Genomic DNA, 14,215 nt, shown 5'->3' on the forward strand with positions numbered 1-14,215 from the left:
GAAGTACCCCCTGCTCCTCTTTGAAAAGTGACTTGGGATCTTTTATGTCCACCTGAGGGGGAAGTTGGGCCCTCAGTTTAATGTTTCATTCGATAGATGGCATCTCTGACAGTTGGTATCTGAAATGCCAGCCTAGATTATGTGCTCGAGTCTCTGGAGTGGGGCTCAAAACTGTGTTCATCTGACTCAGAGGCGCAAAATCGACCAACTGAGACAAGTCTGATACCTGTAGTAGCTCTGGAGTGGTGAAGTTGAATTGCCAACGTATTACATTAGCAACCAGTGCAAGACTACCTTTAGGAGATTACCTCATACTGTCTCAGCTTCACACCAACGGCAACAAAACTCCAAGACGTGCAAAGTGAACTTCAAAACATTCCCAGACAGTCCAACAGAAATAATGAATTGTAGCATAATCCTAATAGTTCTGTGTTGGTCTGAGCAGAGGTTAATGTGAAACTAGCAGTATAGCTCAACTTGTTCTCTATCATAAAACTTCTATAAAATTACCCCTCAGTCTTCTTTCAAGAGAAAAATCTCAGGGTAGCTGGCCACTCCTCAAAGCTGTCCCCACTGTTCTGGAAATAATTTGGTAGACCTTTCCTTTGTACTGCCTCCCTCCCTTCAATAAATCTATATCTATCTCTTAACAGCGTATTAAAAATCTTACATCTGCACGCACTTCCTGTCAACTTGTTCCATTATGAATCACTTTATCCACATTTATAATGGAAATTACCTATATAAACTTGACATGTAATTACCCTCTCCTGCCACATCCGTTGCAGTATACAAATCACTATTACACCTGGAGTCCTGTGTGCTGTAACGGGAAGCTAAATTGGGTTAGAAACTAAACTGTGGCTATACCAACTCGTTACAAGCCAAGCTAAGAGTGTCACTTAATTGTGAGTAGTTTGAGATAGAGAAAGGTGAGAGGAGAAGCCAGCCCAGATATTGTCACTTGGGTGTAAAGATGGGGTCAGTCAGCACCGAAGATCCAAGTGAAACAGATAATCCCGCCACGAAGGGGTTCGATGACTTAACATTCCAGAAGCCAATACTTGCGCCCAAGGAAGGAAGGAGATTAATCCAACGCTGCTCGTGAGGATGAGGTTATGTAAGCTCTGAACATTGTTAATTACACACGTAGACTTAATCTATTTGATAGACTGGCTATTCAAAGCCAGTCAGCTATCCAAGGAATTACATTAAGTCATTTCACCAATCTATAACCTCAGACTCTGGTCACTGCTATTGTTAATGCTCAGCATCTATTCATGCTGATTTACAGTGATACACTGAATTGCCTGTGTAACCTTTGCTACTCATTTTGTTAAGTAACTCTGTCCATTAATAATTTACTACTCAACTGCTAGGTAAGGGATTACATTTGCATGTCTATACAGCATTCTTGGGATTTGTGACAAATAGTGTTTAGTGCATGACTTGTGCACTGGCTTCTTCTTGGATGATTTGGCAAGAAAGTTAACTCACAGCATGATGGTAATTTAACCGAGGATTTGTAAATTAAATTAATTTTGATCTCAACCGGTTAGTGTAAGAAGGGATCACTCATCCCAAGACCTACATTGAGAGGTAAATCCCCAGACGGTTGCTTAGTAAGGAGTCAAAGGAGAGAATTAAGAAATCATCTGGTTTCTCGGCATATATTTGTCAGGATACCAAAACCCAGCTTTCTTGCAAATCAGCGCTTCCAACAACATTTTGAACAGCTTCAACAATGTCGATCTTGGGGTACTCCACAAACAGCTACATTCCTGAATATCTACTGAGAATTCTACCCGGGATACAAAATACCGACCACAGCAGCTGCAGCACGGACTCAGACATATCCATTCTACCGATGACATCACTGGAAAAATCAAGGCAACAGAATAGTGGACAAAAGCACTATGTTGTAACTTTGTTTTACTGGTACGCTAAAATATCCATTAAACCTCTCTTCAGCTACAGCTCCCACATGGCAGGTTTCTGATTTTATCTACGTTGTCAAGCACCGTTGTCTAAAATATGAGGAGATGGGTGGCAGTAAGGGAAATGTGCAATCTGACCCAGTCTGCCCCTGCATATCTCTGAACACCCAGACAGGTAAAAAGTGGCACATGTCACCTCTCTGCTCTCTCAGACAGCAAGTCTTGTGCTGCATGGAGAGAGTTTGCAAGAATGCCTTCAACCCCTCACTATGTTTTGTAAAACCCTGAAAACTACAATATTGCTACGGTCACAACAGTAATCCACTGTAATGAACTGCACTAGAACTAACAGGACAAACCTTTACAGAATGTTTTCTTCAATTTTCTTCTTGAAAAGGGGAGCAATAAATTTGCAGCTCAATAAAAACTGAGGTTTCCATTCAGAAAGAAGGTCAACCACATGTTTAGTTGTATTTGCAACCACTTGTACAGAGCAGCCAGCGTTCCACTATCTTATTTAATAAAGCAGAAAGCCTAGTAGGTATTTCAAATGAATGCACCACCATACGGCGGCAAAGCAGAGTATGACGTGGTCAGACACCCACAGTTTGACACTCGGTAAGTTGCAGATCTTATTGGTGGTCATGGAAATATTCCATGGCCGTTCCCAAGTGACGGACTTTTCTTGCGAGCTTCCCGGCAACTGGTTACAAAGCAGTTTGATCTTGGTGACATTCCAGGTTTCTACAGGAGGATGTGTTAAATGGGCCAAATGCGTCTCAATCATCTATAATTACATCAAGTTACATCGAAACTACAGCCCAGAATCAGGTCATTCGGCCCAACTGGTCTATGCCGGCATTTATGCTCCACACGAGCCTCCTACTTCACTACTTCATCTAACCCGATCAGCATATTTAAAAAAAAATTTGTTCATGGGATGTGGGCGTCGCTGGCAAGGCCAGCATCTATTGCCCATCCCTAATTGCCCTTGAGAAGGTGGTGGTGAGCCGCCTTCTTGAACCGCTGCAGTCCGTGTGGTGAAGGTTCTCCCACAGTGCTGTTAGGAAGGGAATTCCAGGGATTTTGACCCAATGACAACGAAGGAACGGCGATATATTTCCAAGTTGGGATGATGTGTGACTTGGAGGGGAATGTGCAGGTGGTGTTGTTCCCATGTGCCTGCTGCCCTTGTCCTTCTAGGTGGTAGAGGTCGTGGGTTTGGGAGGTGCTGTCGAAGAAGCCTTGGCGAATTGCTGCAGTGCATCCTGTGGATGGTACACACTGCAGCCACTGTACGCCAGTGAAGGGAGTGAATGTTTAGGGTGGATGGGGTGCCAATCAAGCAGGCTGCCTTGTCCTGGATGGTGTCGAGCTTCTTGAGTGTTGTTGGAGCTGCACTCATCCAAGCAAGTGGAGAGTATTCCATCACACTCCTGACTTGTGCCTTGTAGATGGTGGAAAGGCTTTGGGGAGTCAGGAGGTGAGTCACTCGCCACAGAATACCCAGCCTCTGACCTGCTCTTTTAGCCACAGTATTTCTATGGCTGGTCCAGTTAAGTCTCTGTCAATGGTGACCCCCCAGGATGTTGATGGTGAGGGATTTGGCGATGGTAATGCCGTTGAATGTCAAGGGGAGGTGGTTAGGCCGTCTCTTGTTGGAGATGGTCATTGCCTGACACTTATCTGGCACGAATTTACTTGCCACTTATCAGCCCAAGCCTGGATGTTGTCCAGGTCTTGCTGCATGCAGGCACGGACAGCTTCATTATCTGAGGGGTTGCGAATGGAACTGAACACTGTGCAATCATCAGCGAACATACCCTTCTATTCCTTTCTCCCTCATGTGCCTATCCAGCTTCCCCTTAAATGCATCTATGCTATTTGCCTCAACTACTCCTTGTGGTAACGAGTTCCACATTCTTACCACTCTTTCGGTAAAGACGTTTCTCCTGAATTCCCTATTGGATTTATTAGTGACTATCTTATATTTATGACCTCTAGTTTTGGACTCCCCCACAAATGGAAACATTTTCTCTCCGTCTACCCTATCAAACCCTTTCATTATCTTATAGACCTCCTTCTCTTTTCTATAGAAAAAAAAGTCTCAGCTTGTTCAGCCTTTCCTGATAAGTATATCCTCACAGTTCTGGCATCGTACTTGTGAATCTTATTTGCATCCTCTCCAAGGCCTCTATAGCCTTTTTATAATATGGAGACCAGAACTGTGCACAATACTCCAAGTGTGGTCTAACCAAGGTTCTGTACAAGTTTAACATAACTTCTTTGCTTTTCAATTCTATCCCTCTTGAAATGAACCCCAGTGCTTTTTATGGCCTTATTAACCTGCGTCACTACTTTTAGTGATTGTGTATCTGTACCCCGAGATCCCTTTGCTCCTCTACCCCATTTAGTCTCTTATTATCCAACCAGTATGTAAGCCTCCTTATGCTTCCTACCAAAATGCACCACCTCACACTTATCTATATTGAAATTCATTTGCCAATTACATGCCCATTCTGCAAGTTTATTAATGTCTTCTTGCATTTTGACGCACCCCCCAATTTGGTGTTGTTTGCAAATTTTGAAATTGTACTTCCGATTCCCAAATCCAAATCGTTACTGTAAATTGTGAACAACACTGGTCCCAGCACCAATCCTTGTGGAACACCACTTCCCACCTTTTGCCAGTCTGAGTAGCTACCCTTACCCCCCACTCTCTGTTTCCTGTTTTGTAGCCAGCTTACTATCCATTCTGTCTATCCCCTGACTCCACATGCTCTGACCTTAGCTATGAGTCTACAATGTGGTACCTTATCAAAGGCCTTTTGAAAATCCAAATATATTCCATCCACTGCATTACCCTTGTCTACTCTTTGTTACTTCTTCAAAGAATTCAATAAGTTTGGTCAAGCATGACTTTCCCTTCTGAAATCCGTGCTGACTATTCTTTAATATATTTTCATTCTTTAGATGTCTGTTACATCTTTGAGTAAAGATTCCATTATCTTTCCTACCACCGATGTTAATCTAACTGGTCTATAGTTCCATTGACTTGTTCTATCTCCCTTTTTAAAATTATGTTTGCAAGTATTGGCAGACTGGGTGGCACAGGCTCCCTGTCCAATCTCCTTTGCTCAGAGGCTGGTACACTGGAAAGGTGGACAAAAAAAAACACTTTAGGTAGTCCGAGGAAGGGAGGAACATTTAGAATCATAAAATCCCTGGGCCAATCCAAACAGTTGTAATGGAAGAGGGTAACAATTCACCACCACTCACCTTTTTGTTTGAAGTAATAAGCTTAAATGCCTCATTCACTTGCTGAGCTGTTGCCCCACCACCTACATCTAGAAAGTTGGCAGGTGTTCCTCCATGAAGCTTTATGATATCCATTGTGGCCATAGCCAGCCCTGCACCATTTACTGCAAAATAAAATACCCACCAATGATCATGCAACCAACCTATGTTTAACAAAACAAAACCAGCAAAGGCTCGGAATATTCTCCCATAAAAAAGGAATCATCCCTCAAAGTCAAAAAATGACGAGAAAGTAATATGCACAGACATGCGCATATCAAAAACTAAAAAGGACTCCCTGTATCTGTCATTCCTTGACTCACAGAACTGCCTTTCTTTTTCTTAATGCCTCCACATTATTTTAGGCACATTTTGCACTGTTTAAAAGTGTTCGCCCATTTTTTAAATCACGTTGCAAGTTTACATTTTTGAACAAAGATTCCACCGTGCTAATTTGCTTCATCGATCCAATGTCCCATTGGAGTAAGGCATTCATTTACTGAATTCAATATATGAAAGACAGAAATCACAACACGGAACCAGGCTGTTCAGCCCAACCAGTCCATGTTGGTGTTTATCCTCTACACAAGGTACAGTTCCAAGCTTGCCCAACATTTCTAACTGAAGTTCTAATTAATCCAGAAATATTTGCACTGTACAAATCATTTAAAGCTACTACACAGGTACAAAAAGCAACCAAAAAGGCTAATGGAATGTTGGTCTTTATCTCAAGGGGGGCTGGATTGCAAAGGGGAGGAAATTAAGCTTCAGTTGTATAGAGCCTTGTTCAGACCCCATCTGGAGTACGGTGTTCAGTTCTGGGCACCGCACCTCAGGAAGAATATAGAGGTCTTGGAGGGGGTGTAGTGCAGATTCACCAGAATGATAGAGTCTTAGAGGGTTAAATTATGAGCACAGGTTGCATAAGCTTGGCTTGTCTTCCCTTGAGTATAGAAAATTAACAGGATGATCTGATATAGGTGTTTAAAATGTTAAAAGGATTTGATAAGGTAGATACAGAGAAACTATTTCCTCTGGTGGGGGAATCAAGAATGCGGATAAATAAAATTAGAGCTAGGCCATTTAGGAGAGAAATCAGGAAGTACTTTTTCTACTACCCTTTTCACACAAAGGGTAGTAGAAATCTGGAATTCTCTCCCCCAAAAGGCTGTAGATGCTGGGACAATTGGAGCTTTTAAGAATGAGATCAATAGATTTTTGTTAAGTAAGGGTATCAAGGGATATGGAGCCAAGACGGGTAAATCAGCCATGGTCTAACTGAATGGCAGAGTAGGCTCGAGGGGCTGAATAACCTACTGCTGTTCCTATGTACAGTCAATGACCTATATCACAAGTGCACTCCAAGCAACAAGTCCACCTGAGCAGCGGTCTCATCCTTATGTTGATTGTTAGCGTGTGGAGTTCTGCCAGTATGGATTGGCAGGCAACCAGTCCACCATTGGCTTAATGGGTACTAACGTAGTGTGATACTAAGCCATAAGCACCAGAAGGTCCCAGGTTTGATCGCTGGTCTGTGGAAAGTAAGCGGATCTCATCCAGGGCAGTATGTGGGAGCTACAATTGGCCTTGGTGCCGCTGGTTTAGAAGGGCAATCAATAAATAAAATAAATAATCCAGTGACCCACTACTGGAAAGGGCACAGGGGTGGATATTGTTGAATAATCTGCTGTCTAGGCTCACACAAGAATGGCCACTTGGGTCTGTGGAAGTGTACCTCAGCAGGAGCCACTGCCTACAGGAGAGGACGAAGAAAATTGGGAAAATAGCTGACCGATGCAGTCTCCTCTCAGATCTGCACCCAGTACGGTTTCCCTTTTCAGAACGGGCACTCCAATTCAAATGTTTGCATGCCAGTACTTGAGAAAACTGTGCTGGTCGGTAAGGAACAGAGTGCTGGATTACATAGTATTTACAGCACAGAAACAGGACATTCGGCCCAACTGGTCTATGTCAGTGTTTATGTTCCACACGAGTCTCCACCCACCCTATCAACATATCCTTCCATTCCTTTCTCTCTCATGTACTTATCTATCTACCCTTGCATTTATATAGTGCCTTTAATGTAGTAAAACGCCCCAAGGCACTTCAAAGAAGTGATTAGCAAAGAAAATTTGACATTGAGCCACGTAAGGAGATATTAGGACAGGTGACCAAAAGCTTGGTCAAAAAGGTTGATTTTAAGGAGCATCTTAGGAGAGAGGGGTAGAGAGGCAGAGATGTTTAGGGAGAGAATTGCAGAGCTAAGGACTGAGGCAGCTGAAGGCACGGACGCAAATGGTGAGCGAAGAAAATCGGGGATCCGCATGAGGCCACAACTGGAGGAGCCCAAAAATCTCGGAGGGTTGTAGGGCTGGAGGAGGTTACAGATATAGGGAGGGGCGAGGTCATGGAGGGATTAGAAAACAAGGATGAGAATTTTCAAATCCAGGCATCACCAGATCGGGAGCCAATGTAGGTCAGCGAGCACAGGGGTGATGAGTGAACGGGACTTGGTGCGAGTTAGGATACGGGCAGCAGAGTTTTGGGTGAGCTCAGTTTACGGTGGGTGCAAAGTGGGAGTCTGGCCAGGAGAGCATTGGAATAGTTTGCTGTTTCATGAAACTGTTGCAGCGTAAATCAGGGCAGCTTTACTAACTGGGAGGTACCAGCTTCCAATATTGAAACTGTGTAATGGCTCAATTAGTAACATATTACACTATACAGTAAGAAATTGGGAGACTGATTGTCCCCAAACAAGCGGGGTATTTAAAATTAAGGTGATAAGTTGGTTTTCTGTATGGCAATATAGAAGATTTTTAGACTTGTGGTTCAATATTATGACATCACTGTTTGTTTAAAAAAGCATGTTAGAGAACCAAGAGAACAAAACAAGAATTTTCACTTATATAGTACCTTATCACACCTCTCAACTGTCCCAAAGCTCTTCACATACAATTAATTACTTTTAAAGCGCAGTCACAATTGCTATGTAGGCGAATGCGGCAGCCATTGTGCACACAGCAAGGTCTCAAACAACAATGAGATGAATTACCAGTTAATCTATTTATGGTGACGTTGGTTGAGAGAAGAATGTTAGTCAAGACACCAGGAGAACTCCTGTGCTCTTCAAATAGTGCCATGGGATCTTCTAGCTGAACAACCAGACAGGGCTCAGTTTAAGTCTCGTCCCAAAAACGGCATCTCCAATACTGCATTTAAGTGTCAGCCTAGATTACGTGCTCAGGCTTTGGAGTGGGGTTTTAACCTGCCACCTTCTGACTCAGATCAACATACTACCAACTGAGCTAAGTGAACAATTAAAATCAAAAAGTGAATTTTAAAATGATTCATTTCTTACAGACATGCACTTGGACCTGATTATGAGCCATTGCCAAAAGGAACCCAGGTGCTTGAGGAAGGGGGTACAATGATGAGCAATGCTTTCTAAGTAACGCAGGAAGAAAACAGCTTCTTGCAGTTCCATTGTCAGGAGACAGACTAAACCAAACTTAATTTCCAAAATTAACTCAGGATTTGGCGAGGGAAAGACATTAAGTCAATTTCAATGCTACGTGTATTTACACTTGAGGGGACTAATTAGTTTACAGTGATAATATAGCTCTCTTCTCTCTCTCTCTCTCTCTCTCTCAACCCCCTCCACTGGAACAGGGGAGAGCAGCCATTAACAAAAACTATCATGCACATTTGCTTTGCATAATTCTATGGGGACACATTTATTTGGATTTGTAATTAAATGTTGATCAAGTTACATGCCCTTAGACTGTCAAAGGAAACTGTGGTAATTTGCATAATGAACAAATAAGCTGAATGACAAATGTAAAGTTTGAGGTAAAATGGATTTAGTAAAAAAATAAATTTTAAAAACACAATCTGGGCAGAATGAGGTCAATTGTTTTTCTCAGCTGATTCTATTAATTAATCGGTGATGTATTCAAGTCTCATCTCTTACCCAAACAACCAATGTTTCCATCCAATCCAATGTAATTGAGATCTGAATCAGCTGCTTGTCTGTCTAGCGCATCCTCTTGACTCCAGTCCTGCTGGGCAAAAATATCCTTCTGCCGATAGGCAGCATTAGAATCAAAGTTGATCTTTGCATCCATGCACATCACTACAAACAAAACAAGATTATGGCTGATAAATGATCACGAATACAGTAGTAATTGAATAAACAGTTGGCAACTGTTAAAAATTGCTTGCATTGCAGAGATGGCAACTGATAAATGGCAGTCAATTAGTCTAGACCAAGCCAAAAAGATTCAATTAGGTCTACTGATGCATAAACGTCATGGGTACAGCATTACTCCTTAAGTAAATGCAAAATACTGCAGATGCTGGAAATCTGAAATAAAACCAGAAAATGCTGGAAATACTCAGCAGGTCAGGCAACATCTGTGGAGAGAGAAACAAAGTTAACGTTTCAAAACTGGTGAACGGTCATCGAGCTGAAACGTTAGAAAATGCTGGAAATACTCAGCAGAGTTGTTTTTATTTACTCCTGCAGTAGCAGATAAAACTGGAGGTAGTAAAACAGTACCATCATTTTAGTATTTTAGTGCGAGTTTGAAAGGGCAGTTTTGTGTTGTGTGCGCTTGTGGCCATTAGCAACCAACTAGATATTGCAATTCTCATGAGGGACAATCAACAACATTTTCCCCAATGTCATTTGAACAGTAGAACTAGCAATAGCAGTTGTGACCAGGATACTTGGCTTTTCTAGCTAAAAAAGGGTATGTGGAGGTAACTCACTCCATGAGGGGATGGGGAGAACATTTAAAGGAAATACACTTGAAAACATGTGTTGGCCTGTTTTTCTAAAACACCAATATCCACACAATTTTTTTTTAACAAATAAAGAACATTTCACAAAGAATAACCTAGATTACCAAGGGTGCAATTCACTTTATTCTACAAATGTGCCCCAGGTCAACTTAGCATAAAAGGTATTAATTGTTTAAGATATGCTTTAGGATCACGGACAAATTATGAAGACAGGGACAACTGGCAGGAGATCCTTCCCCAATCTACCTCCCCCACGGCCTGCAATCTCAGTCCCCCAACCCCGCACAGCCCTTCTACCTCCTTCCCAAGATCCACAAACAGGACTGCCCCGGTAGACCCGTCGTTTCAGCCTGTTCTTGCCCCACGGAAATTAGTTCTTCCTACCTCAACTCTTTCCTTCTCCCCTTGTCCAGTCTCTTCTGACCTATATCCGCAACTCTTCCGAAGCCCTCCGCCACTTTAACGGTTTCCAGTTCCCCGGCTCTAACCGTCTCCTTTTTACCATGAACGTCCAGTCTCTCTACACCTCCATTCCCACACCAGGACGGCCTAGGGTCCCCCCTTGTCACCACCTTCCACCCCACCAGCCTTCACATTCAACACACCATCCTCCGCCATTTCCGCACCTCCTGCACAATCCCACCACCAAACAGGTCTTCCCTTCCCCTCTCAGCATTCCAAAGGGACCGCTCCCTCCGCGACACCCTGGTCCACTCTTCCATCACCCTCAATACCCGCTCTCCTCCCCACGCCACCTTCCCGTGCGAACGCAGGAGATGCAACACCTGCCCTTTCACCTCCCTTCCCACCGTCCAGGGCCTCAAACACTCCTTCCGGGTTAAACAGCGATTTACTTGTATTTTTCTCAATTTAGTATACTGTATTCACTGCTCACTATGTAATTTACTCTACATTGGAGGCCAAACGCAGACTGGGCGATCGCTTTGCTGAACACCTCCGCTCAGTCCGCAAGCGTGACCCTGACCTTCCAGTCTTGCCATCTTAATTCTCCATCCCACTCCCTCTTTGACCTCTGACCCTTCCACTGTTCCAATTGAGTTCAATGGAAGCTCAAGGAACAGCATCTCATCTTTCGATTGGGCAGCTTACAACCTTCTGGACACATGATTTCAATAACTTCAGATCATAACCACTGCTCCCATTTTTTTCAGACAGCAGGTGCTTGTAATGGTTCTGACTTTGCCATTGACAGCTCCACTAGACCTTTTGTTTCTTTACTTGTCCCATTACCACCCTCCTTGCCTTGCACCATCATCCCTTGTGTCATTTAATCACAGACCTTCCCTTTTGTTCTTTCCTCCCCTCCCCTCCCCTTCCTTCCCCCTTTCCCTGGCTCTGTACTTGCTTAGGAACTGTTTAATCTTCATCTTCTTCCAGTTCTGATGAAAGATCATCGACGTGAAACGTTAACTCTGTTTCTTTCTTCACAGATGCTGCCTGACTTGCTGAACATTTCCAGCATTTTCTGTTTTTATTCTACCAAAACTACATCTTTACCAGTATTTTTTAATAACTGATCCTGTTGAATGTGTAGGAACCATTGGTTCAAGAATTATGCTGCAATTCAGTTGTAAAGGCATTAGTATTTGCATCACTATGAAAACGATGCAAGTCCACATTCAGAGGTATTACCCTGGTAGAGGTGAAATGTATTTTTCTGCTCTTCCATTCAGCTTTGTTGGCGGAATGCAATATAAACAGAGATCTTATTGGAATAAGTCTTTCTAAACAATGTAATTAAATGCAGCACTCCACCGTTTCCCTCGCAGAAATGCTGAAGAGTTCATTAACACAGCTCCGCCCCATCCACTAATTTGGAATTAGCCAGTGTTTTTTTTTAAAAAAAAACAAGTACTGACCCCTCTCAACATAAAATTTTATATTAGTAAACATTATTAAGCAAATCTGAAATAAAAGCAGTCCAGTGTACATTACCAATCCCAGAGGCATCCTCCACCATAGGATTTATCTCTACCATACTGGCATCATATTTGATAAACAGCCCATACAATTTGATCATGTTGTCTGCTGCATCTTCTACGACATTTTGTGGAAAACCCATTTTCCGTGCAAGCTAGAAAAATGACATTTTAACACAGAAATTAACATTAAAATGCTAATCCTTTTTAAAGCAGTCTTTGCCAAGAGGAATTGCTGTCTAGGTCTACACGCGTTACCGGTGTGATTTTAGTATTTTACAGAGAGTAAAAATGTCATTGTAAAATGCAGTTTAAAATTATTCAACAAGGACAGAAAACTCAGGTTCCAAAGCAACCGGAGATCAGATTAGTTCAGAAAAATACTGTCTGTAAGAGCAGAGGACACTTAATGTGTCAATGTTTCAATCAATATAAATAATATCCCTAAATAAAAAATATAGCTCATTGTAGCACTCTTGCTTCTGAATCAGAAGATCATAGGTTCAAGCCTGACTATAGGTAACTTGTGCACAAAATCTAGGCTGTCACTTCAGCGCAGTACGGAGGCAGCGCTGCATAGTTGGAGATGCCGTTAAACCAAAGCCCCGTCTGTCCTCTCAGGTAGATGTAGATGCATTAGTCTAGGGAGAGCAGCTGTGTTCTCAGTGTCCTGGTCAACATGTATCCCTCAACCAACACCACGAAAAAAAATTATCTGGTCATATATCTCACTGCCATTTGTAAAACCTTGCTGTGTCACGTTTGCCTATATTACAACAGTGATCACTTCAAAAAGTACTTAATTGGCTGTGAAGTGTTTCAGGACGGCCTGAGGATGTGAAAGGAGCTATATAAATACAAATTCTTTCTTTAAAATTAGAAACCATCTTAACTGGGATAGTGCTGTGCACAAGAGCTCTAGACAGTGGAGCTCAGCTTTGTGCCTGTGATTCCCACACACGCTGACTTTCCACTTGTTGTGTATTCCAAGAGAGGCTCCAAGTAGAGGCACAAAGGGAAGAGAGGAAAAACATAACCATAAACTGTTCTCATGCAGCTCTTAGCCTCTGAACAAAAAGCAGCACTGGAGGTGGTGGACGAGGGAAGAAACAAAACACGGCCACAGAAATGTGTATTATCTAAACTTAAATAGTGAATCATTCAATTCGATATCACAGACGTTTTCTTTCCTCACCACTATTTTTGAAAAGCATCTCCTCCCCATTGCTCTGGACAGTAAACTGCCCCCATTCTGTCAACACTACTTAAATCAATTCGTAGGATGTGGATGAGAGCAGGCCTCTGACTGACCCTCCATGAGGGCGAGTGTGAAATTCATAACATTATCCTTCCTCCCACTTCCTCACTGACAACTGGGGACTTAACTTCTTTTTAAAAAAGGGGCGTGGGGGGTGGGGGTAATTAGGTGGAGCACTGGGTTAGGTGTGGAGCAAGCCTTTGGCTCAGTGGTTAGCATTCCCACCTCGAGACAAAAAGGTGGGGTGGGGGTTTGAACCCCGCTCCCGACGAGTGGAACCCTGGCTCTGACATCCAGCGGGACACTCGCGTCCGGTGGATGCCCCCCGACCCCCTATATAGGACCAACCACCCGATCGGCTGGTATAAAAATGGTTACGGCCACGGAAGGAGTGTTCACGTCACAGCCTGTCAGACTGTTAATCAGCCTGCAAATCCTTCCACCACTTCAGTGCGAAGATACGAAAACAACAACTGGGTTAGGCACTGGCTTTTCCCTTCTGCGGCCTGGGATCAAATCCAAACCAGACTGATTAAGGTCTGCTGCCTGCAAGTATCCCGAGTGATGTGAGTTTGAGCAGTCTCAATCCAGGAGTTTGGGCGGTCTCAATCAACTCCCTACCTAACAGCACTGTGGGAGAACCTTCACCACACGGACTGCAGCGGTTCAAGAAGGCGGCTCATCACCACCTTCTCAAGGGCAATTAGGGATGGGCAATAAATGCCGGCCTCGCCAGCGACGCCCACATCCCATGAACGAACAAAAAAAATGTGCTTTACTAAGGTTGGGGGCAGTGGCACATTGCTCAGACAGAGTAAAAGGAGCTTTACTCCGTATCTGGCTGTGCTGCACCTTACCTGGAACTGCTTGATGCTGAAAGTGTTCCATTCCCCAGCACTAACATCCCTCACCTCGATGAGCACAAAATTAAAGAGTGGAGGAAAAAGGATGAAAATTTGCAGGTGAACACATGCAATTTG

The 14,215-nt window shown here is 43.2% G+C and overlaps 1 protein-coding gene across 2 annotated transcripts in view; it reads right to left on the reverse strand.

Annotated features, from left to right (window-relative positions):
• Positions 1-14,215, reverse strand: part of LOC137327111 (succinate--CoA ligase [ADP-forming] subunit beta, mitochondrial-like) — an 84,678-nt gene that overhangs the window by 12,915 nt on the left and 57,548 nt on the right. For both annotated transcript variants that reach the window (XM_067992570.1, XM_067992569.1), the window contains 3 exons: positions 11,994-12,132; positions 9,205-9,366; positions 5,217-5,359 (listed from right to left, as the gene is read on the reverse strand). In XM_067992570.1, the coding sequence (XP_067848671.1) occupies positions 5,217-5,359; positions 9,205-9,366; positions 11,994-12,132 (444 nt within the window). The remainder of the gene's footprint in view (positions 1-5,216; positions 5,360-9,204; positions 9,367-11,993; positions 12,133-14,215) is intronic.

The sequence above is a fragment of the Heptranchias perlo genome, chromosome 11 (assembly GCF_035084215.1).
Source record: "Heptranchias perlo isolate sHepPer1 chromosome 11, sHepPer1.hap1, whole genome shotgun sequence".
Classification (NCBI taxonomy): domain Eukaryota; kingdom Metazoa; phylum Chordata; class Chondrichthyes; order Hexanchiformes; family Hexanchidae; genus Heptranchias; species Heptranchias perlo.